At 45.6% G+C, this 24,668-nt stretch overlaps 1 protein-coding gene across 1 annotated transcript in view; it reads left to right on the forward strand.

The window, feature by feature from the left end:
- LOC141147242 (contactin-associated protein-like 5) overlaps positions 1-24,668 on the forward strand; it is a 585,111-nt gene that overhangs the window by 299,878 nt on the left and 260,565 nt on the right. Inside the window, exons 8-9 of the mRNA XM_073634434.1 lie at positions 6,110-6,374; positions 21,679-21,828. Of these exons, the coding sequence (XP_073490535.1) occupies positions 6,110-6,374; positions 21,679-21,828 (415 nt within the window). The remainder of the gene's footprint in view (positions 1-6,109; positions 6,375-21,678; positions 21,829-24,668) is intronic.

The raw sequence follows: 24,668 nt of genomic DNA on the forward strand, positions 1-24,668 counted from the left end.
GCCCCCACATCCATTATTTTATATCATGGTAACTAAAGTGGACCTGTCATGGCTCTATACATGTATATAGAAGTATAAAGAGGACCTGTCATGGCTCTATACATGTATATAGGAGTATAAAGAGGACCTGTCATGCCTCTATACATGTATATAGAAGTATAAAGAGGACCTGTCATGGCTCTATACATGTATATAGAAGTATAAAGAGGACCTGTCATGCCTCTATACATGTATATAGAAGTATAAAGAGGACCTGTCATGCCTCTATACATGTATATAGGAGTATAAAGAGGACCTGTCATGCCTCTATACATGTATATAGAAGTATAAAGAGGACCTGTCATGGCTCTATACATGTATATAGGAGTATAAAGAGGACCTGTCATGGCTCTATACATGTATATAGAAGTATAAAGTGGACCTGTCATAGCTCTATACATGTATATAGAAGTATAAAGAGGACCTGTCATAGCTCTATACATGTATATAGAAGTATAAAGAGGACCTGTCATGGCTCTATACATGTATATAGGAGTATAAAGAGGACCTGTTATGGCTCTATACATGTATATAGAAGTATAAAGTGGACCTGTCATAGCTCTATACATGTATATAGAAGTATAAAGAGGACCCATCATGGCTCTATACATGTATATAGAAGTATAAAGAGGACCTGTCATGGCTCTATACATGTATATAGAAGTATAAAGAGGACCTGCCATGGCTCTATACATGTATATAGAAGTATAAAGTGGACCTGTCCACTTTTTTTTTTTTTTTTTTTCAATAGAAAAAAAAATTCCCCTTTAAGATCATTGGGCGGAAGTGACGAAGTGACGTATGGCGGTGGGAGGGGGCACATCTCCCACCGCCGATAAAAGTGCTCTTGCGGCGAATCCGGCGCTGAGACCACTTTTATCTGAGAGGACCGTCCGTCGGTATATTAAAAATACCGGGGTTTTGGCAGCTATCTGCTGCCATCACAATGGTATTTAGTGTGAAAATACCGGCGTATAACGATGGCGGTCCGTAAGTGGTTAACAATGTTTCAGTATTTATGGCGTACACCAACATTGTTGAATAACATGCTGTACCCGTCACATCTTGTTCTTGTTTTATTTTTTTTAAGCACAATGGAAAAAAGTCCATTAACATCAACTTAAAAGCAGCGGAATCCATTTATTGTCCATGCGGCTCCCTGTGTGCTCAGATAATGTAGATTTTATAAAGAGAAAAATGTTAATGTATCTTTCATAAAAATGCCACAAATCCCGAAATGAATACATTGATGTAAGTAGTTTTCACGTTCGATATGTTGGTGTAGCATATTTTTTTCTTCATTGACAAAAGAATGCACTATAAAAAAAAATAGAATTTTATATATTTATACATATTTTACATATTTATTTTGTTTATCGGTTTTCGAAGGTTTGCTTAGCAAACAGCGAATTCCCCCATCATATATTCGCCCCCCCCCCAGGTAATAATTTGTACGCTTAGCACTATTGTGCAAATTTTTTACATTGTTAGGGGGTTTATTTACTAAAGGCAAATAGACTGTGCACTTTACAAGAGCAGTTCCAGACCCAGTGGCGGCTGGTGCTCAGAATTTTTTTTGGGTGGGCGCAAACTAACTGAAAAAGTCAGAAAAATACTAAAACATAAACATCAACTGCAGCCACTGTGCCCATCATATGCAGCCAATTGTGCCCATCACATGCAGCCAACTGTGCCCATCATATGCAGCCAATTGTGCCCATCACATGCAGCCAACTGCGCCCATCATATGCAGCCACTGTGCCCATCACATGCAGCCAACTGCGCCCATCATATGCAGCCACTGTGCCCATCACATGCAGCCAACTGTGCCCATCATATGCAGCAAACTGTGCCCAGAAAATGCAGCCAATTGTGCCCATTATATGCAGCCACAGTCCCCAACATTTGCAGCCACTCTGCCCATCATATGCAGCCAACTGTGCCCATCATATAAAGCCAACTGTGCCATCAATTTCAGCCACTGTGTGTATACAAGACAAGTTTGAGCCAACATCCGTCAGAAAAAAATTCATGGATTTTGTTGTCGGAATGCCCGACTGTGTGTACGGGGCATTAGTCTGCAGGGTTCAATATTGAGTTGGCCCACCCTTTGCAGCTATAACAGCTTCGACTCTTCTGGGAAGGCCGTCCACAAGGTTTAGGAGTGTGTCTATGGGAATGTTTGACCATTCTTCCAGAAGAGCACTTGTGAGGTCAGGCACTGATGTTGGATGAGAAGGCCTCGCTTGCAGTCTCCGCTCTGATTCATCCTTAAAGTGTTCTGTTGGGTTGAGGTCAGGACTCTGTGCAGGCCACTCAAGTTCCTCCACCCCAAACTCGCTCATCCATGTCTTTATGGACCTTGCTTTGTGCACTGGTGCGCAGTCATGTTGGAACAGGAAGGGGCCATCCCCAAACTGTTCCCACAAAGTTGGGAGCATGAAAAGACATGGATGAGTGAGTTTGGGGTGGAGGAACTTGACTGGCCTGCACAGAGTCCTGACCTCAACTCAATAGAACCCCATTGGGAGGAATTAGAGCAGAGACTGCGAGCCAGGCCTTCTCGTCCAACATCAGTGCCTGACCTCACAAATGCTCTTCTGGAAGAATGGTCAAACATTCCCATAGACACCCTCCTAAACCTTGTGGACGGCCTTCCCAGAAGAGTTGAAGCTGTTATAGCTGCAAAGGGCGGAGCCAACTCAATATTGAACCCTACGGACTAAGACTGGGATGCCATTAAAGTTCATGTGAGCGTAAAGGCAGGCGTCCCAATACTTTTGGCAATATAGTGAATAAACCAGAAATCTTTATCATGAATGCATTTCTGGCTGTTAAAATGAAATTTGCCTTATTAGATCTTGGCGTGTGTGTGTTCAATGTAAAAGGTTACTCTGTAGTAGAATCTGAACACGTCTATGACGGGCCCCATCTGCCTCCCCTGAGGTTTTAAATCCCAGCGAGGGATCGTTCTGCCACACCAGAGACCACCACGCTGCTTGAAATCACCTCGCCGCTAATTGGATGTTCTGGGAACGCCAACTGCTCAGATGTTTGACTGAGAATCCCACCGCCACCTGTTGTAGGATCTTTTACTGTTTCTCAGGCAGAAGTGAAATTGCGTATTAACCGCTTCAGCCCCGGAAGATTTTACCCCCCTACCTGACCAGAGCACTTCTTGCAATACGGCACTGCGTCGTTTAAACTGACAATTGCGCTGTCGTGCAACGCTGTACCCAAACAACATTGACGTCCTTTTTTTCCCACAAATAGAGCTGTTTTTTTGGTGGTATTTGATCACCTCTGCAGTTTTTATTTTTGTGATATAAACAAAAAAAGAGCAACAATTTTGAAAGAAAAACAATATTTTTTACTTTACTGCTATAAAACATCCAATACAATTTTTAAAAATCTTCCTCAGTTTATTCCAATATGTATTCTGCTACATGTTTTTGGTAAAAAAAAAAAAAAAAATACCAATAAGGCCCCTTTTACACGAGGTGGACTCCGTTTCTACGGAGCCCGCCTCGGTCCGCCGGCTCAGAGGGAGATCAGTCCGATGATCTCCGCTGAGCTGGCGGATGACAGGTCCCTCTCTGCTCACTGAGCGGGGAGGGGCTTGTCAGGCGCCGCTACCGCCTATGGAGGGATCGGACGAAAACGGACAGCGTGTCCGTTTTCATCAGATCTCACCCGATCCGATCCGCCAGCGACGGACCTGGACGTAGAGCCATCCGTCTGCTTTTAGCGGATCGGACCGGGTCGGATGTCAGCAGACATGTCTCCGCTGACATCCGACGCTCCATAGGCTAACATGGATCGCCCGTTCAGGTCCGCCATCAAAACTGACAGGTCCAATCGCGTGAAAGGGGCCTTAATGTATATTGATTGGTTTGCACAAAAGTTGTAGGGACTACAGACTATGGGATAGATTTATTTATTTTTTACTAGAAATGGTGGTGATCAGCGACTTATCGCGGGACTGCGATATTGCGGTGGACATTCAGACACCTAACTGACACCTTTGACGCGTTTTGGGGAACCAGTGACACTAATACAGCGGCGCGCCTGACACCAATGATGGAGCACTGTTTTCCCCACTGATACCAATGATGGGACACTATTCCTCCCAATAATACCAATGATGGGGCACTATTCCTCCCACTGAAATCAATCATGGGGCACTATTACTCCCACTGATACCAACGATAGGGCACTATTCCTCCCAGTGACACCAATGATGGGGCACTATTCCTCCCACTGACGCCAGTGATGGAGCACTATTCTCCCCACTGATACCAATGATGGGGCACTATTCCTCCCACTGACACCAATGATGGGGCACTATTCTCCCCACTGATACCAATAATGTGGCACTATTCCTCCCACTGACATCGATGATGGGGCACTATTCCTTGCATTGATACCAACAATGGGGCACTATTCCTCCCGCTGACACCAATGATGAGGGGACTATTCCTCCCATAGATACCAACAATGGGGCACTATTACTCCCCTTAATACCAATCATGGGCAGAGTCATCTTAATAGCATCATGGGCCCCTGGGCAAAGTAATGCACTGTAGCCCATACCAGCCTACATCAGGTGTCCCCATTAGAGTGTCCCCTTACAAGAGGTGTCCCCATTAAACTGTCCCCATCCATCAGGTTCCCCCATCATAGTGTCCCCTTACAACAGGTGTCCCCATTAAACTGTCCCCATCCATCAGGTTCCCCCATCATAGTGTTCCCTTACAACAGGTGTCCCCATTAAAGTGTCCCCATCCATCAGGTTCCCCCATCATAGTGTTCCCTTACAACAGGTGTCCCTATTAAAGTGTCCCCATACATCAGGTTCCCCCATCATAGTGTCCTCCTACATCAGGTGTCCCCATCACAGTGTCCTCATCCATCAGAATTGTGCCCCCCCCCCCCCCCCTTGTACTCACAAATCACAAATGCTGTTCCCACCCACAATGAAGGCAGCTCCTCCTTCCTTTCATACGCTGAGAATGAGGTGAGTTCTCAGTCTCAGCGCCGACTCTCTTCCGCCCCCATGCAGGATGGAGGAGAAAGCTGAATCCTCTCTACAGCAGAAGCCAGCCACTATTCCTTCTGACAGGAGTGACATTGCATTTACTCCTGTCAAAGAAGAGCGGCACAAGTGGATAAATTGCCAGTGCGTACCCCCCCCACCCAACACAGTGCGAGCCCCTCCCCTTGTCCTGGCCCTGAGCATGGGCCCCCAATGCAATTGGGGCCCCTGGGTAGTGCCCATGGTTGCCCATTGATTTAGATGGCCCTGATCATGAAGCATTGTTTAATCCCACTGATGCCAGGACATTTTCTTCTCCCACTGGCCACAGTCTGGCTTCCATAAAGTTTGAAGGACAGTAAGCTGGCCTTTGTTTAGAAAGTTTGGAGACCCCCTGCCCTAGACAAAAATTAGCAGTGTGGGCACAGTACCCACTGCATGGCAAAACTTTTTTTGTGCCCGGAGATGGGCTTTCAATCAGGGGTCTGCTTCTTTGAAGGAAAACACACCTTATGGTATACCCATCAGAACCAACTTCTACTTCTATCAGTCCAGCACTATCAGACACACATGTGGAAGAACCAGTCAAACTCTACGAATCACGTCAAAAATGATTTGTGCGTAAACTTTGCAGAACTCGCTAACAATGTGTACTTACTGAATGTATGATATGGTTTCCCTTTGGAAATATTTTTTTATGCAGAAGTGCCTCATCGGCATCACCCGTAGGTGTATATTACGATGTAAATCCTCAGACTTTTCATAAGTTTTGTCAGACGTCACATTTTGGGTTTATTTCAAACTCTTTTACCTAGAGGTAATCGCCGTGCAAACCCACTAATAGGTCAGCGGGGGACTTTGCTATGAAAATACATATAATACACTTGGAGTACTCACCTCTCCTGGGTATCCTTTGCTGCATTTGGAAATTTCAGGGCTTGGCTGAGGAATTCTCTTTGTGGTTCATTAAAAGTTGCTCTAGTGACATAGCTGGGCTTGCCGTGACAATCTCCTGTAACTCTTTGTCTTCTCCAGGGGAATATCACGTTTTCCTGCTCTGAGCCCCACATCGTTCCCATCACCTTCACCAGCCCCAGCTCCAGCTACCTCCTCCTGCCCGGCACCCCGCAGATGGACGATCTGGCGGTCAGCTTCCAGTTCCGGACGTGGAACAGCGATGGTCTACTCCTGTCCTCCAAGCTGTCCGGTGATTCCGGAATGCTCCTGCTCCAGCTGTATTCTGGGAAGCTGCTGCTGATGATTCAGAAGGAGTTGGTCAACATACTGCCAATAACCGCAGGTAATGTTTTCAGAGAGTTGAATCTGTCCCCCCCGGCCTTCCCTTCAGTCTTGCACAGTTGTACCGTCTCCTCTCCTGTACTGAAGTGGCTTACTCTGCCACAAGTCAGATAGATGCCACCATATTTCCTGGCTGGAGGACATCCAGCATAATGTAACCTTTCCTCCCTATACTGTATGTAAAAGTAAATGAGCTATGCAGGTACCTCATCCCTGGATTTGTAGAATATTTAAAAAAAAAGCTGATTGAACTGACTTTGCCGGTACCAGTGAAGGACACTTACAATATCATTCTAAATATATTTCTTTATTACAAAATGTTAAAACATTGTTTAACATATTCTATATAAAACTAAGAACCATTGGCTCAGATCAATTAGATCGAGTTGATAATTAATTCACTATATCCCTGTTACTACTGTGTCAAGGGGTCGACGCGTTTCACATCCGTGCTTCTTCAGGACCTCGATTCCTTGACAATAAACAGAGATCATATAGAAAAGAGCCTTCCAGAGAATGATGTACCACGTATCATCAAGGAGCAAACCGATATATGATGTTGTAAAATCAAGAAATATAAAGAAATGGCCAGATAGTCTGAGGATATGATCCCAAAAAAGGGGGAGGGAGAAAATCATCCTCCACTCGGGGTAATAGTCAGTTCATTCATCTAGCACATCAATATTTTTCAAGATAACGGTCAATGATTACTGTATTTATTGGCGTATAACACTCACTTTTTCACCATGAAAATCGGCTGCAAATAGCGTGTGCGTGTTATACGCCAATACTTCAATTTTAACTGCCTCGGAGGGGACAGGGAGGGGGGCGGAACAAGCGCCATCAGATTACATACCGCGAGAATCTCCTGTTTACTTGGCGGCCTCTGTAATAAGAAGTCCCGCTCCTGGGCCGCCATTGGACCACTGTTCTCTCTATCATAGGAGATTATCACTGTATGTAATCTGTCTGCGCTTGTCCCGCCCTCCTCCCTGTCCCCTATAGGCTGCAGATGGGCATCGATCAGGCTGCATTGATGGCAATGGTGAGGCTGCTGCATTGATGGCAATGGCGAGGCTGCTGCATTGATGGCAATGGAGAGGCTGCATTCATGTGGACTGATGAGGCTGCATTGATGGCACTTGTGAGGCTGCAGATAGGCATTGATCAGGCTGCATTGATGGCAATGGTGAGGCTGCAGATGGGCACTGACCCTTATTTTGCTTCAAAGTTCCTTATTTAAAATTTTTTTTTTTCCTGAAACTTCCCTCTTAAAATGAATGTGCGTTTTATACGTCGATAAATACGGTATATTTGATCCCAGAGAGCTGGAGCCTTTCACATCAATATATTGAAGAGTAAGCAATAGCACAACACCCTCCACCAAGGTTGATCCACTTGGTGGATGGCGTTGTGCTGTTGGATGGAGCTTATAGAGATTTTTGGCTGATTAAAGAGGAATAGGACCAGAAGGTAGATGTTTGCTGTGTAGTAAAATCAGTTGGGTATACAGACTCTGATATAAGTCAGCTGATGCTTACTCTTCAATACATTGATGTAAAAGACTCCAGCTCTCTGGGATCAAATATAATCATTGACCGCTATCTTGAACAATATTGAGGTGCTAGATGAATGAACTGACTATTACCCCGAGTGGAGGGCGATTTTCTCCCTCCCCCTTTTTTGGGATCATATCCTCAGACTATCTGGCTATTTCTTTATTTTTCTTGATTTTTACAACATCAGATATTGGGTTGCTCTTGATGACGCATGGTACATCATTCTCTGGAAGGCTCTTTTCTGTATGATCTCTGTTTATAGTCAATGAATTGAGGTCCTGAGGAAGCACAGATGTGAAACGCGTCGACCTCTGTATTGACACAGTAGTAACAGAGATATATTGCAATAATTATCAACTTGATCTAATTGATCTGAGCCAGTGCTTCTTGGTTTTATATAGAATGCGTTAAACAATTTTTTAACTTTTTGTAATAAAGACATATATTTAGAATTATGTTGTAAGTGTCCTTCACTGGTAGCGGTAAAGTCCATTCAATCTGTCCTATTTTAAATGTTCTACCTTTCCTCTCTAGTTTGCATGTCCCAGGCCCCACCCTTTTCCTTCATTGAATTTTAGTTCTTTCTACAAAGGATGTTCAGCATCACATGTGGGTGATTCCTAGTAGGCTCCACATGCAAATACAGCCTAGAAAAGCCCACACCTCCAGAATGACATCCACCCATCAAGGCATTTTGATATTTCCATAACTCCTCCCAAGAGCCAGCCTACTGCTTGCATCAGGAATCATAAGATGATTACTAAGCAGGTCTGAAACAAGGGGTGGGCAGGAGAGACAGACGCCCAGGGCGCAGTGGTGGTGGGGCAGCAGACCCTTATCACACACAAGCTCCAGATCAGTGGCTAGCGACTTCCAGACAGCTCTGCCAGTTAGTGCTGTCACACTGTGCTCCAGTATGCCCACTCTACACCCACAATGAAAAACACACCGGGCATTTTAAACTACCTTCCGTTTGCTAGAAAGCAAGCAATTGGTCATACATGTGCAGTGCACACTCCAAGGGGGCAGAGTTGGTGCAGGGTGGTACTGGTGCACCCCATTCTACGGCATGCATTGGGAGTGGGAGAGGGGGCGCAGTTCCTCATCCTTGCCCTGGGCGCTGAACCAGCCTGGTACTGGTAATAAGGCAGGGTGCTGTGAAATGAGTATGTCTAGGGTCAATGCCAGAATGAGAAAGAAAGAAGGGGTTACTATGTCCTGTCAAGCACCGTGGCTGATGGGAGGGGCCAGCAGGGTGCTGTACATAGCTTCCTGATTACATCATAGTACCCTACTGGCCCCTCCCACCAGCCACGATCTGCCCACATTGTGTAGGGAAGCACAAATACACAGGGATGATGTCACCAGGTCTTAAATAAGGTTTGTAAGGAAAACAGGAAGATTTTATTTTAAAATGTCAATAATATGTTCATGAGGTGGAGGAGGAAGGAATCAGGGAAGGCAGAATAAATGTAAAAAATTAGAACTAAACTATGCTCTAATAGACATGTGCAGAACGGAAAAAATTCTGGAAAAAAGTTTTGTTGCGTTTCGATTCGTTATTTACATAAAATTGTTTAGTTAAATTTGTATCATTCATTTAATTTGTTTTTGGAAATCGTTTAGTTTATTCGAAAAAATTTTTGAATCGAATTTGAAAAGTTTTCGAATAGTTTTCGAATTTAAATAGTTTTTCAATTTTCAAAAAGAATAAAACAAAGGAAAAGAATAGAAAAAAACTTTTTTTTTTTTTTGTTCTATTCTATTCCTTTATTTTCTATTCTATTTAATTCTCTTTGGAAATTGGAAAAGTATTCAAATGCGAAAACTTCTCAAATTTGAAAACTTTTCGAATTCAAAAACTTTTCGAATTCAAATTTGAAAACTATTTGAAAATGATTTGAAAACAATTTGAATTTGAATTTCGTCTGAATTTTTTTTTTTTTCATCATTTCGGATTTGTTTCAATTTGGTTCTATTCTAATTTGAAAATTTGGATACATCCGGTCTTCCGAATAACAAGAATTCATCCAAATTTTAATTCAGAGCAAAAAGAACCACGCATGTCTATGCTCTAATGTGTTAGCATACACATCCTGCAGTGAGGATGTTTCTTTAATAAATAAGATGAGTTCACATTTAAGATGAAGTTAGGGGCCAAGGAAATTAGATGAAAAAAAAAATAGATTTTTCTTGAACCTGATTGGCTGAGTGTACTAAGTGTCACCTTATTCTCGAAATCTATTGCCTTAGGCATCTCCAGCTTGGGTTAACTTCAGCAGATTTTTTTGAGCACATTTTATGAGCTATGCTTTCAGAAGGCAACTGTAGAATATTTGCCTTTAGTAAATCAACCCCAATATGTCTGGAGAGATTGTCCAGCATCCTCCACCACCCTTGTGGATTTATGACATTGAGGTTGATTTACTAAAGGCAAATCCACTTTGCACTACTAGTGCACTTGGAGGTGCATTCGCTGTAGATCTGGGAGTGGACATGCAAGGAAAATTAAAACCAGCATTTTTGCTTGTACATGATTGGCTGATAAAATTAGCAGAGCTTCCCCTCATTTCAGATCTTCCCCTCTACAGCGACTGCACTTCCAAGTGCACTTTGCAGTGCAAAGTGGATTTGCCTTTAGTAAATCAACCCCCAATGTCATACATCTACAAGGGTGCTGGAGGATGCTGGACAATCTCTCCAGACATATTGGGGTTGATTTACTAAAGGCAAATATTCTGCAGTTGCCTTCTGAAAGCATAGCTCCCAACTGTCCCGGATTTCGAGGGACTGTCCCGGATTTGGAACAAAGTCCCAAAGTCCCTCTTTCCTCCTCATTTTGTCCCTCATTTTGGTCTGATCTATATAGTTGTATATAAAATGCATTTTTTATCTATCAAAAAGTGTTTCCCAAAGCTAAACATTTCTAAATTGCTACATTTGTAAATTCCAAGAGCCAGTATAAAGGAATAGCAGTGGTAAAAAGCACTCGTGGGTTTAACCAATAATTTTTTTTTGTACAGTTCTCCTTTAAGGGGGCGTGTCAGGAGGTGTGTCCTATGCCTACATACTTTTGCTAATAGGTGTCCCTCGTATAGAGTTGTATATAAAATTCACTATTTGTCTTTCAAAAAGTGTTTCCCAGTGCTAAACCTTTCATCCAATTTCTAAATTTCTGCATTTGTATTTGCATTTCAAAAGCCAATATAAAGGAATAGTAGTGGTAAAAAAAAAAAAAACACTTGCGGGTTCAACTAATCATTTTTTTTTGTATAATTCTCCTTTAAAGGGGGTGTGGCGGGGGGGGTGTGTCCTATGCCTACACACTTTTGCTAATAGCTGTCCCCATTCCCATCTTAAAATGTTTGGAGGTGTGTGAAAGTGCAGTTTCATTTGTTCCATTCGTTTAATTCGTTTTCGGAATTTGTTTCGTTTATTCGTTTTCTAATCGAAGACGAAAAGTTTTCGAATCAAATTCGTTGTGTTTATTCGTTTTCGAATTCGAATCTTTTTCAAATTCGAAAAGTTTTCAAATTCGAAAACTTTTTGAATTCGAAAACTTTTCAAATAGTTTTCGAATTTGAATAGTTTTCCAATTTCCAAAGAGAAATAAATAGAATAGAAAATAAAGGAATAGAATACAAAAAAATGAGCTTAGTAAAGGAGGTAAAGCTTCACGTTGCTGAGAATTTCTTTTCACCTGCAAGGAGAATTTAAAAAACCCACAATTTTGCTTGCACGCAGTGGCAGCCGCTCATACATGGCTCAAGGGCGCCCCCCCCCCCCCCCCCGATCCATGCGCCCAGCCCCTTATCTCCATGCAGGGTGCTGGACGCTGGATGAATTTTAGGGTTTTTTTTTCTTTTAAGCGCATGATTACAACCTGAGGCTTTAATTGGCTTCAAAAACTGTGAACTCGGCATTGCACCCTGAGCCCACCCAGTTGTGTGACATTAGCGAATTAATATTGGCGAATGTCTTCCTGCTTCTCCTCCTGGCCAATCAGGAAGCAGGTCTTGAGACCCAATTGGCTGGGAGTCCTAAGACCCAATAGTCCCGATTGGCTGGGAGGAGAAGCAACCGCCGGGACTTGGGTGGAGACGTGGGAGCTGCCGAAGCCGCGACCTCGATGGGGTAAGTGCGGAGCTGGAAAGGGGTCTGATGGGCGAGCGATCAAACAATTGAGCAATGGGGGGAAAGCGGCGATCGATTGAGCGTGGGGGCGGCTGGCTGGGGCCCCCCCACAAGAAAATTGAGCACCAGCCGCCACTGCTTGCACATAATTGGATGATGGAAGTCAGTAGAGCTTCTGCTCATTTACTAAGCTCTGGAGCAAATGCACTTTGCAGACTGCACAGTCTATTTGCCTTTAGTAAATCAACCCCATTGCATGCTCCCACTTATGAGTCCGTTTCAGGAAGTAACTTGAGTGGCATTTCTCTGTATCTCCAGAACAGAAGCAGGTAAAATCAATGAAGTTTGCTTGAAGAGGATTGATTTTTTGCACTTGAAACAATAATTACCGGTAACAAAATTGATCATTTTTCTGCCTCGACTAAAAGTGCTTTCTCAATTATAAGCTGATACTTGACTTTCGGTTCATTGGTGAAGGGTCACCATGAAACCACTTTGTTTAACCACTTGCCGCCAAATCATGTACCCGGTACGTCATTTGACTTCAAGTGGTTGTACCGGATGGTATACAGCTGCAAGCATCACCCCGGTACCCTTTCATCACCCCAGCAGGCCCAACCCACTGCAAACCACTGGCAGAAAACTACAGGAGGGGGCGGAGACAAGACCAGTCACCCTGCACAAGGAAAGAGAGCAGAACTGTGGGAGGGGCCCAGCAGGCTCCACCCACTGCAAGCTGCTGGCAGAAAACTACAGGAGGGGGCGGAGACAAGACCAGTCACCCTGCACAAGGAGAGAGAGAGCAGAGCTGTGGGAGGGGCCCAGCAGGCCCCACCCACTGCAAGCTGCTGGCAGAAAACTATAGGAGGGGGCGGAGACAAGACCAGTCACCCTGCACAAGGAGAGAGAGCAGAGCTGTGGGAGGGGCCCAGCAGGCTCCACCCACTGCAAGCTGCTGGCAGAAAACTACAGGAGGGGGGCGGAGACAAGACCAGTCACCCTGCACAAGGAGAGAGAGCAGAGCTGTGGGAGGGGCCCAGCAGGCTCCACCCACTGCAAGCTGCTGGCAGAAAACTACAGGAGGGGGCGGAGACAAGACCAGTCACCCTGCACAAGGAGAGAGAGCAGAGCTGTGGGAGGGGCCCAGCAGGGCCCACCCACTGCAAGCTGCTGGCAGAAAACTTTAGGAGGGGGCGGAGACAAGACCAGTCACCCTGCACAAGGAGAGAGAGCAGAGCTGTGGGAGGGGCCCAGCAGGCTCCACCCACTGCAAGCTGCTGGCAGAAAACTACAGGAGGGGGGCGGAGACAAGACCAGTCACCCTGCACAAGGAGAGAGAGCAGAGCTGTGGGAGGGGCCCAGCAGGCTCCACCCACTGCAAGCTGCTGGCAGAAAACTACAGGAGGGGGCGGAGACAAGATCAGTCACCCTGCACAAGGAGAGAGAGCAGAGCTGTGGGAGGGGCCCAGCAGGCCCCACCCACTGCAAGCTGCTGGCAGAAAACTACAGGAGGGGGCGGAAACAAGACCAGTCACGCAGCACAAAGAGAGAACAGAGCTGGCGGAGGAGACTAGCAGGCCCCACCCACTACAGTCTGCTTTTTTGAAAACTACAAGAGGGGGCGGAGACAAGACCAGTCAACCTGAACAAGGAGAGAGAGCAGCAGTGAGCAGTTTTTACTGCAGGAAGCTACTGCAGAGAGGCAAAAAAAAAAAACAAATCTAATCCTTCTTCACTCTATCCAAAACGAAAAAAAATGTTTTGCTAGTATCAAAAGGTTGATGCTTTTTAGTAGCAAGTTATTCAGAAAGATTTGAAGTTTTAGGATCTCATGTAATTAAATAAATATTTTTTAGTCTGTAATAAGAGGGGAAGATATAAAGCTGGTGAAGTTTTGATGTGCCTCTACTTCTCTCGTTCCTCTGAGGTATAGCCAAGCCTTGGAGGTTAAAAAGGCCTCCCACAAAAAGAAATTTTTAAAACCTCTGCGGGAGTGTTATTATCTGTGAACATTTGACATCGCTCTTGTAGATGGTGTCTTTTGTGAACAGCCTTTAATGTCCAAGTGTTATTATGGATATTGACAAACTCAATGGGAGCTTAACATTAATTGCCTCCGTGGCCATAGGCTTAGAATCAAAACAAAATGCAGAAATTTGAAGTAGGACAACTCAGGTTTTTTTTTTTTTTTCCTTTCAAGAGGCATGGGGAGAAATGTTCTGTTATTGCTAACAGACATTAGGCAGAACAATTTTCACACAATTATGTAACCACGCAACTGTAAAATCATCACATGGAACTTGTTGGACAAAAAGGAGTTTGGGTGCATTTCAGGGTCAATGGGTCAGTCTAGTTCAGCCATTCTCAAAAAGGGTTCAATGGAACTCTAGGGTTCCTTCAGAGATTTCTCTGGGGGTTCCTTGAGTTGTGACCTCCCATTTGATGGTAGAATATGGCAGAATGGGGTTGAATATGTTGGGGCCGTGAAAGTACAGTCTACTGCAAACATTCTCAACTACGGTTCCACAAGAGGTTACTAGGGTTTCTTGAGCTTGCTAAATTACCTCCCATTTGATGGTGCCTTGGCAGCACCAGCTGCATGACACCAATTATCTTTTTAGTTGTCTGTACTGTAAGGGTGGAAACAATTTTGACACCATCTGTAACTATACAACTGTAAAACCATCAGCTGAAACTTTTTGGACAAATTGAGTTTGGGTTCATTACAGGGCTACTGAGTCAATCTATCCCAGCCATTCTCAACCAGAGTCACATGAAGCTCTAAGGTTTCCTCCAGAGGTTTTTTTCTCACCATTACTATTTTGTTGTGTTACCTTCCCGGCTGCATGCCTCATCTAAAGTCCCAAAAAACCGCCCCTCTTCATTTTTGTTGTATACAAATTAGGGATGGAGGTACATCTTTTCAAATGTCCTCATCTAAAGTCCCACATAGTTAGGTTTCTTTTTTTCCTCCAGAGGTTGCTAGGAGTTCTTTGAGCTGTGGCTTATTGACCTCCCAATTGATGGTACCTGCATTATTCTAGGGCCAAAGCCACTTCAGTAAGGTAGGTAAAGGGGGGGGGGGTCAATATTTCCACCGGCCAGCAATATAAGGGGCATATTACAGGGCACCTGAGTCATTCTAGCCCAGCCATTCTTAGCAGAGTTCAGTGGAAACCTACCAGAGGTTGCTGGAGGTTCCTCCCTTTTGATGGTATCTGCATACTTCTGGGACCAATGCCACGTGGCAGAGCCAACTGCATGAAACCAGTGATCTTTTTAACTTTCTATAAGGGTGGCATTCTGATCATTACAGTAAGGGGGGAGGGGGGCTTTAATCCCACTAGCAATATAAGGGGCACATTACAGGGCTACTGCGTCAATCTCAACTAGAGTCAAGTGGAAGCTTAGGGTTCTTCCAGAGGTTGCTGGGGGTTCCTTGAGCTGTGGTTTCCTGACCTCCCAATTGATTGTACCTGCATAATTCTGTGGCCAATGCCACTTGGCAAAGCCAACTGCATGAAACCAGTGATCTTTTCAGCTGTCTGTAAAGGTGGCGTTCTGTTCACCATGGTAAAGAGGCCATTATACCCACCCATTAATTTAAGGTTCCTCTAGCATAAATTAGTTGGAAAAGGCTGGTCTAGCCAAGCAAGTTTATTTTTGTTGTGGACATTCTCCAGAAACTTGAAAAAAAAGGATAAAGCTCACCAGGGGAGGTCCATATAAGTGAACTAACTCATACAAGAGAGTAAAAAATTGAAAAGATCACTGTAATTCAAAATAATTAGTGTACTCACATCAAGTTGCAAGAAACCTGTCTAGGGATGGAGAAACCAGATTTTGAAGCTTGCCCACAATATAGCTGTGTCTCTGCAGGTAGGATGGTTAGTTGTGCTCATTTGGGTCTTCCACAACAATGCATTAGCTGATAGTTGGATCCCAGTATGGAAAAATGTGGAGGAGATTTTTCCCCCAACAAACAACTGGAGGTAAAGTCAGCAAAGGCTCCAGAATTGAAAGGAGATACTTGAGAATTATTTCTTCAAAGGAATACGTATTTGTCATACAGAAATTTAGAATCACCACTGGTGCATTCTATGACACCGTATTGGCCACATCTTCACAATAGGTGTTGTGACCGTGTGAGGCCCTGCCACTATGGGAAATTAGGAAATGGATATGGAAAAGACACAGAATTCTCAAAGTTACTGTTTGAGAGGCTCCAGTGTGCATATTGTGAGCTGTGTTCTGAGCTTTCTTCAGGATTTGTAATCCTGGATCAAGGCCTGGAGTTTGAAGGTTCCAGAGTGTCTTGGGTGGGATGGAGCCTTCAATCCCGTGTCCGGACTTTGCTGGATGCCTGCAGCCTGTGTGAGTGCACAGGTGTGCAGGGTCATTATAAGCCAGGTCTGAGAGTAGCTCATGGCAGTTGCTGCTGTTTAGAGACAGAGCCCTGTCAGTAGAGCTGGGAGTTCCTGCTGGAGACTGTATCCCTTGTGAGGGAGATTCCTTGCTTAAAGACTGGGAATATCGGAACAGCTATGCAGGTCTGGGAAGCCAAGAAAGCTGAGATGACTAGCGGGTCCAGGGGGCTGGAGGGAAACTGGAAGTCTCTAGAGGGAAAAAAACTTGAGGGGCTGGAAAATCCTATCAGAGGACCAGGAGTGGGCCCGTACATCAAGGCACCGGGATAATAAAGCTGCGAGAGCCTGAATCTGTGTACTTACCTATCTTCAGTCCACTCTGGTCCAGTCATGTGATCCTGCACCTCTGTGTGAGGAAGCAATGAACTATGGCTGGGAATTACTGGAGCTGTGATGACACCCATAGGCTCCCATGGCCCAGCCGTTGTTAGCACCCTCCTGCAGCAGCCGCTGTCTGCAAAAGGGGAGCTGGAGACGCAGGACCATGTGAACAGACTTTTTTTTACAGGTTGGGCTGGATAGACAGGAAGAGGGGAAGGGAACACTTTTAAGAATAGTTACAGTTAGCGTTTTCTTCCACTTTAATTAAACAGAAACCTGGCTGTTACTTACTAGGGGTGCTGAGCAGTGCAAATTGCCCTTCCACTTTGAGAAAATGTGCCCAAACTTTATTTAATTGGGAGTCCCCTCCCAAGCCTCATGACATCAGGTTCAGCATCCCATTTTCCACCTGACAACAAAAACTCCAACTGGCCAGGCTCTTCAATATTTATGGGCAGGTCTGACCACCCTGCCAGGCTTTGTGCCTGGGGATTGATCAAACTCCCATGAATATTCAGATTCTTGCCTCTGCACCTCCACCCACTAGCTTCTAGAACAGCCATTCTCAACCAGGGTTCCGTGGAACCCTGGGTTTCCTCCAGAGGTTGCCAGGGGTTCCTTGAGCTGCGGCTGATGAGCAACCTTTTTGATGGTGCCTACAGAGTTCAAGGTTCAGTATCACTTAGCAAAGCCAGCAGCATGACACCAAATATTTTTTTAGCTGTCTTTAGGGGTGGGATCTGAACCCCACTTTAAGTGGGACATTCTTCCTATTGCCACCACTATAAGGGGCATTGTTCCTATTGACCCCTGATAAATTGGTTTTAGTAAGTATTCCTCGAGACCTGAAAATTATTTTTGGGGATCCTCTAGGGTTAAAAGGTTGAGAAAGGTAGTTTTAGAAGTTTCCATGGACCTCCAGAACCAGGGAGAGGTGATAGAGGCCTGGTCTGCAGAGCCTTCCAGTCTAACCTCAATCTGAACTCACAGCAACTACTCAGACTCACTTAACTACTGTGATTCAGCATACATTTACATAACCTAACTGTACACTAGAAGGTGCTACACTAGTGTCACACTGTCCCACTCCCAACATACAGTTTGATTCTTGCCATCATACAGCTGCCTGGAGTGTACACTGCACTGAGCATGCACTGCAGGGTTCCTCCAGAGGTTGCTAGGGGTTCCTTGATTTGTGGCTGATGAACCACCTTTTTGATGGTGCCTACTGAGTTCAAAGTTCAGCATCACTTAGCAAAGCCAACAGCATGACACCAAATATCTTTTTAGCTGTCTTTAAGGGTAGCATTCTGAGCACCACTTTAAGTGGGTCATTCTTTCTATTGGCCACCAGTATAATGGGCATTGTTCCCATTGACCCCTGATAAATTGGTTTTAGTAAGGGTTCCTCGAGACCTTAAAATTATTTTTGGGGATCCTCTAGGGTTAAAAGGTTGAGAAAGGTGGTTCTAGAAGTTTCCATGGACCTCCAGAACCAGGGGGAGGCGATAGAGGCCTGGTCTGCAGAACCTTCTAGTCTAACCTCAATCTGAACCCACAGCAACTACTCATGCCGCGTATACACACGAGCGGACTTTCCGGCATACTTGGTCCGGCGGACCAGAGTCCACCGGACAATCCGATCGTGTGTAGGCTTCGGCAGACTTTTTTTTCCCAAAAGTCCGCCGGACCTAGATTTGAAACATGTTTTAAATCTTTCCGTCGGACTCAGTTCCTGACAGAAAGCCCGTTTGTCTGTATGCTGGTCCGACGGAAAGTCCGTTCATCTGTATGCTGGTCCGACGGACCAGATACGACGCAAGGGCAGGGTATTGCATCTCGCACTCGCTGCAATAGGAAAAACACGTTTTCCTATTGCGGCGAGCGCGGGGCATACCAGGCCCTTAGGTCTGGTATAGATTTCAAAGGGAACCCCCTACACCGAAAAGACAGCGTGGGGTCGCCCCTAGAACCCAAACCAGACCCCAATCCAAGCACACATCCCAGTCGGTCAGGAAAGGGGGTGGGGACGAGCAAGCGCCCCCCTCCCCCTCCTGAACCGTGCCAGGCCGCATGCCCTCAAAATGGGGGGGTGGGTGCTCTTCCTGACAACCCTGGCCGTTGGTTGTCGGGGTCTGCGGGCGCGGGGCTTATCTGGGAGCCCCCTATAATAAGAGGGCCCCCAGATCCCGGTCCCCACCCTATGTGAATGAGTATGGGGTACATGGTACCCCTACCCATTTACCTAGGGAAACATGTTAATAATAAAACACACTACACAGGTTTTTAAAGTAATTTATTAGACAGCTCCGGGGGGTCTTCTTCTGGCTTCGGGGGTCTTCTTCCGACTTTGGGGGTCCCTCCGGTTCCTCTTCTCCTGGCGTCCGGTTGGTTCTTCTCAGCTCTCTCTGGCCTCTTCTCCCAGTGTTCCAGTTCTTCTGCCGGCTCCTCCGCTGTCTTCGTACCGCTCTTTTGCCAGCGGAGGCCCGGACTTCTTGGCTTCTTCTCTTCTTCTCTTCTTCCGATGTTGACACGACGGTCTCTCTGGCTGGAATGCTCTCTGAGCGCTCCGATGTGACTTATATAGGCGGAGACCCCGCCCCCTTATGCCGTCACAGTCCCTGGGCATGCTGGGACTGTGATGTTTTAGGGGGCCTGGTCATTGACCACGCCCCCTTATGCCCAAGGGAGAAGAGGCCAGAGAGAGTGGAGAAGAACCAACCGGACGCCAGGAGAAGAGGAACCGGAGGGACCCCCGAAGTCGGAAGAAGACCCCCGAAGCCGGAAGAAGACCCCCCCCGAGCTGTCTAATAAATTACTTTAAAAACCTGTGTAGTTTGTTTTATTATTGACACTTTTTCCCTAGGTGAATGGGTAGGGGTACCATGTACCTCATACTCATTCAAATAGGGTGGGGGGCTGGGATCTGGGGGCCATCTTATTATAGGGGGCTCCCGGATTCCGATAAGCCCCCCGCCCGCAGACCCCGACAACCAACGGCCAAGGTTGTCGGGAAGAGGCCCTTGTCCTTATCAACATGGGGACAAGGTGCTTTGTGGTGGGGGGCCCCGCAGGGTGCCCCCTCCCCCGAAGCACCCACCCCCCCATGTTGAGGGCATGCGGCCTGGCACGGTTCAGATGGTGGGGGGCGCTTGCTCGTCCCCACCGCCTTTCCTGACCGACCAGGCTGCGTGCTCGGATCGGGGTCTGGTATGGATTCTAGGGGCGACCCCATGCCATTTTTTCGGTGTAGGGGGTTCCCTTTAAAATCCATACCAGACTTAAGGGCCTGGTATGCCCCGCGACAGGGCTTGCAAGGTGTCAATCTCGCCGATAAAAGCGGTGAGATTGACTTCCTTTTCTAGTCCCGTCATACCTGAGTCACGTTCAAAATGAACGGACTTGTCCGTGTGTGGGCAAGTCCGTTCATTCTGAAAGTCCGCCGTAACTCTGGCGAAAGTCCGTCGGAAAGACGGGCGGACCTAGCCTGTCGGAAAGTCCGGTCATGTCCGGTTGTGTGTAGGCAAGTCCGTCCGTTCAGGTAGTCCACCGGAAAGTCCGCCAGAAAGACCGTCGGACCAAGTCTGCTGGAAAGTCCGCTCGTGTGTACGAGGAATCAGACTCACTTAAAGAGGAGTTCCACCCAGGGGCTCCATTAAAAAAAAAAAAAATTAAAAGTCAGCAGCTACAAATACTGCAGCTGCTGACTTTTAATTGGACACTTACCTGTCCCTGGGTCCAGTGATGCGGGGGATCGAAGCCCCGCTCGTCCCCCCCCTCCGCTCGTCGGCGCCGGCATTTCAACTGTGGGCGCCAGGCTGTGGCTTCACAGCCTGGCACCCACTGCGCATGCGCGAGATTGATTGGCCGCTCAATCACCTGGAACCTGTAATGGGTCCCAGATGATTGACAGGAGGGAGGGAGCAGAGCCGAGCCCTTCCTGTGCCTGGGGGGAAGTGATGTCACCAGCCCAGGCAAAGGAAGAGGCAGACTACGAGGGACCACCTAGCAACAGGCATTTAGAGGTAAGTAAGAAAAAAAAAATATTCAAATGTTTTTTTGTTTTTTTTTTTTACAATTTTTCAGGTATTTTTGTTTTTTTGGGTGGAACCCCACTTTAACTACTGTGATTTAGCATAAATTTACTTAACCTAACTGTACACTAGAGGGTGCTACACTAGTGTCACACTGTCCCACTCCCAACATGCAGTTTGATTCTTGCCATCATACAGCTGCCTGGAGTGTACACCGCACTGAGCATGCACCGCAGGGAATAAATGCAAGAAATGAAATTAATAGGAGAGACAGGAAAAAAAAAATTGGCGGAAGAGTCATGCAAAGTCCAACCTCCTAGCAATTTGTTTTAGATTTTTGTTCCTGTTTAAGTTAAATGTCCCACTTTCAATTTAGGAAACCTTATTTCACAATCTTTCTCCCATTTTATGTTTTAGCAGTTTGGCTAAAAATATTTAAGACTTTATGTAATTTTTTTTTTTTATTTAACATTTTCAGTAGTCTCAGCATGATAAGCTAACAAATCAGGAAAAGGTCAGAGTAATCTGAGAATATTTAACTGAGAAAAAGATCACAGAAGGAAAAAGTATCACTGAAGAAATACCCAGGTAACAGAAACCAAAGAGAAGCGCTTATCTGAGGACAGGCATGAGTGAGAATAAAGAGAATTTATTATCCCCAAGCTCTTATTTCGAGGTGGACATGACACACACTGACCTTGCTCACCTCTTATGTCTTCTTTTCATAAAATGACTCCATTTCTTTGACATGTTGCAGCTCCTTTTACAAATATATATATATTTTTTATTTTATAAAAGTATATTTCAGAAATAAATGTCTTCGTTTTTAGGTAGTGGTTTAAATGATGGTTTATGGCACACGGTTGCAATCAACGCCAGAAGACATCGCGTCTCCCTAACGTTAGACAACGGGGCAACGACACCGGTCCACGTCACCATGCCGTTACAGATTTCCACAGGTCACCGCTATTATTTTGGAGGTGAGTGGGATCTTATGCAATCCTAATATGTTAAAAACAAGCATTTCAATCAATTTATGGCATTTTCTAGATTGTATATGGGGTCATATGTATAAAAAGACAATACTTTACATAAGGTCATCTAAACCAGACTACGTTGGTGGCGTTTATACTGAGCTCTAAGAAAAGTCTTCCAGGGAACAGAGGTGCTTATCTTAAATTGAGAACTGAATCCATGGGGGGAGTTTTACTAAAACTGGGGTGTATAGAATCCAATACACTTCCATGTTTGAGCTCACGTTCACATTGGCCCGATTTGGCATGCAAATTGGCATCCCAAATCACATGCCAAATTGGCAGCTACTGCCGCCAATAGCACCATCTGAATCGTTGCGGCGCTGACTTTGCTAGCACCGCACCGATTCCAAAAAGTAGTTCCTGCACTACTTTTGGAGACTTCGGGGCGATTTTTGAATAGATATCTTTGCATGAACCCACACAAATGTCTGTCAAATCGGCCCCGAAGTCGGACTGTATTGCTGGTTTGAAATCATGCAGCTGAACTCGCAAGATTTCAAAGCTGCACGCAATGTGAACCTGGGCTTATCATCAAAGCTTAATTGAACAAGCTGAATTTAGAAGCTGATTTGCCTCCATGCACAGCTGTACCAGATTCTGAGTGCTCCAGTTTTAGTAAATCCACCCCATTGCCATTAAAGAGGACCTCCAATTCCCACTTCTTTTATTTAACGTCTCTGCTTACATCGTCCACAAAAAATATATGCGTCCACGGGCAGATGAATGAAAGGTCTACCTTCTCCATTTATTGATTTCTATGGTATAGCTTCTATGTGTAGTGCAACCCCCCGACTGGAGCCACTGGATTTAACTGGTTCTCTCTCAAACAGCACAAGTACCACCAGCCACCCAAGCAAGAGTCCATCCACTCTGGCTCCAAATAACAGTCGAGGGGTTGTCTTTTTTTGTAGTTTATTGTCGATAGAACTGGTAACAGGAGATGACTTCAGTTACTGGGCGGAAGGGTGTCCCTTTGTATCACTATATGCGCTGTCCCTGTCCTATGAACCAGCAATGCACTCCTGTTCCAGACACCGGAGTGTATAAAGTGCTGTGAGAGTCTTCCCTGAGCTATACCTACTCAACAGGGACCCTTTCCTTCGCTAAGCGCAGTCTTCCACAAATGGGTTCCTGCCCCTACCCTGCCACTTCCTTATTGAACACTTTAATTATACCTTAAAATATTTAAAAGGTTGCCCAACAAAATGGCTGCCAACATCTCTTGAAATCTCTGCGTCCAGAGACAACCGATCTGCTTCCCATCCTGAGATGACAGAATCCCTAAGGGGCCAATTCCCTGATGAAACTCCTCTCCCCATGTATTTATTATAGCACAGTGCCATCTACAGATTGACATGGCAGTCCTGCATGGGATACTTCCAAAGAAACGCTCAGCAACAGTTAGCGATCAGAGCACAGTCCTCAGCAGCAGTAGCAAAGAGCGGACAGTCTAAGGTCCCACAGCTGAAGACCAAGGGGCAAGTCTTAAGGCATCTGGTTACCCTGCGCAAAGTGCAACATCAGTATCCAGTGCAGCATCCAGCACTCAATCTCAAGGATCAACATAATGTCACTACTCACAAGTTCCCAGGACAGCTGCCTCCTTCCAGCCTCCTCCAGATACAACCCAGTGAATGAGATTGCACTTCTCAGGACCTGATCCCTTGTGTTGAAGTTCTGCAGTCAGCTCTGAGCAAAGTCCACTTGAGCCTTGGGTCCTAGTACCTCTGTAGCTTCCTTGAGCAGTTGTCCAGTCCATGACCTGCCTGGCAGCAGCAGCTCTTGCAGCTCTGGAACCCACCTTGGGAGAAGGAACCCTGCTCTTCCATGCCTCAAACTATTTATCACACTCTGGCCCCCTGTGGAAACTTCCCCTCCAGGGATTGGCCAGAACCTGATAAATATTAATGCTGGATGATTTGAACCTCCCGCCCTATGCTCTGGAAGCTTCTTCCAGGGGCGGGGGAAGCGATCAAATTCCCAGCCTGTGAGACACTGAACAGGCCAAAGTAAACAATCACTGCTTCTTTGATTACAAAGGGACCCAAAAGCTAAATTTGCTAGCACCTAGGCTAGAAGGGTGCTACATATAGATAGAGGAGGGGTGTAGGTGCCACTCATAATAGATACACAATTTAGGAGGAACCACACACAAAGTATGTGGAGCACTGATATATATTGGATTGTCTTTTAGCTGATTTGTAGTAACAGGAAAAAGGCAAGCCTTTCACACTGTTACAAGGCAATCCAGTAATAAAGCAGCCACAGTGTTTTACAATACAGTATGTGTTGCCCGAGGATAACTTCAGTTACTGGGGGGGTGTCCCTTTGTATAGTATCACTAGTTGTGCTGTCCCTGTGTTATGAACCAGCTACTCACTCCTATTCCAGACACCGGAGTGTATAAAGTGCTGTGAGAGTCTTCCCTGAGCTATACCTACTCAACAGGGACCCTTTCCTTCGCTAAGCGCAGTCTTCCACAAATGGGTTCCTGCCCCTACCCTGCCACTTCCTTATTAAACACCCTAATGATGTGGAAATCCCCTATTTAAAAGGTTCCCCAACAAAATGGCTGCCAACATCTCTTGAGAGTTCTGCGTCCAGAGACAACTGATCTGCTTCCCATCCTGAGACAGATGACGGAATCCCTAAGAGGCCAGTTCCCTGATGAAACTACAGATTGGAAAACGACTTGCACCTGCCTACAATCACATGGAAAGGTTGGGCATAGTCATCAATCTTGATGAGTGCATATGATACAGTATGTCTCTTGGCTCTATTAA

This window comes from Aquarana catesbeiana, linkage group LG06 (assembly GCF_042186555.1).
Source record: "Aquarana catesbeiana isolate 2022-GZ linkage group LG06, ASM4218655v1, whole genome shotgun sequence".
In the NCBI taxonomy this organism is placed as follows: domain Eukaryota; kingdom Metazoa; phylum Chordata; class Amphibia; order Anura; family Ranidae; genus Aquarana; species Aquarana catesbeiana.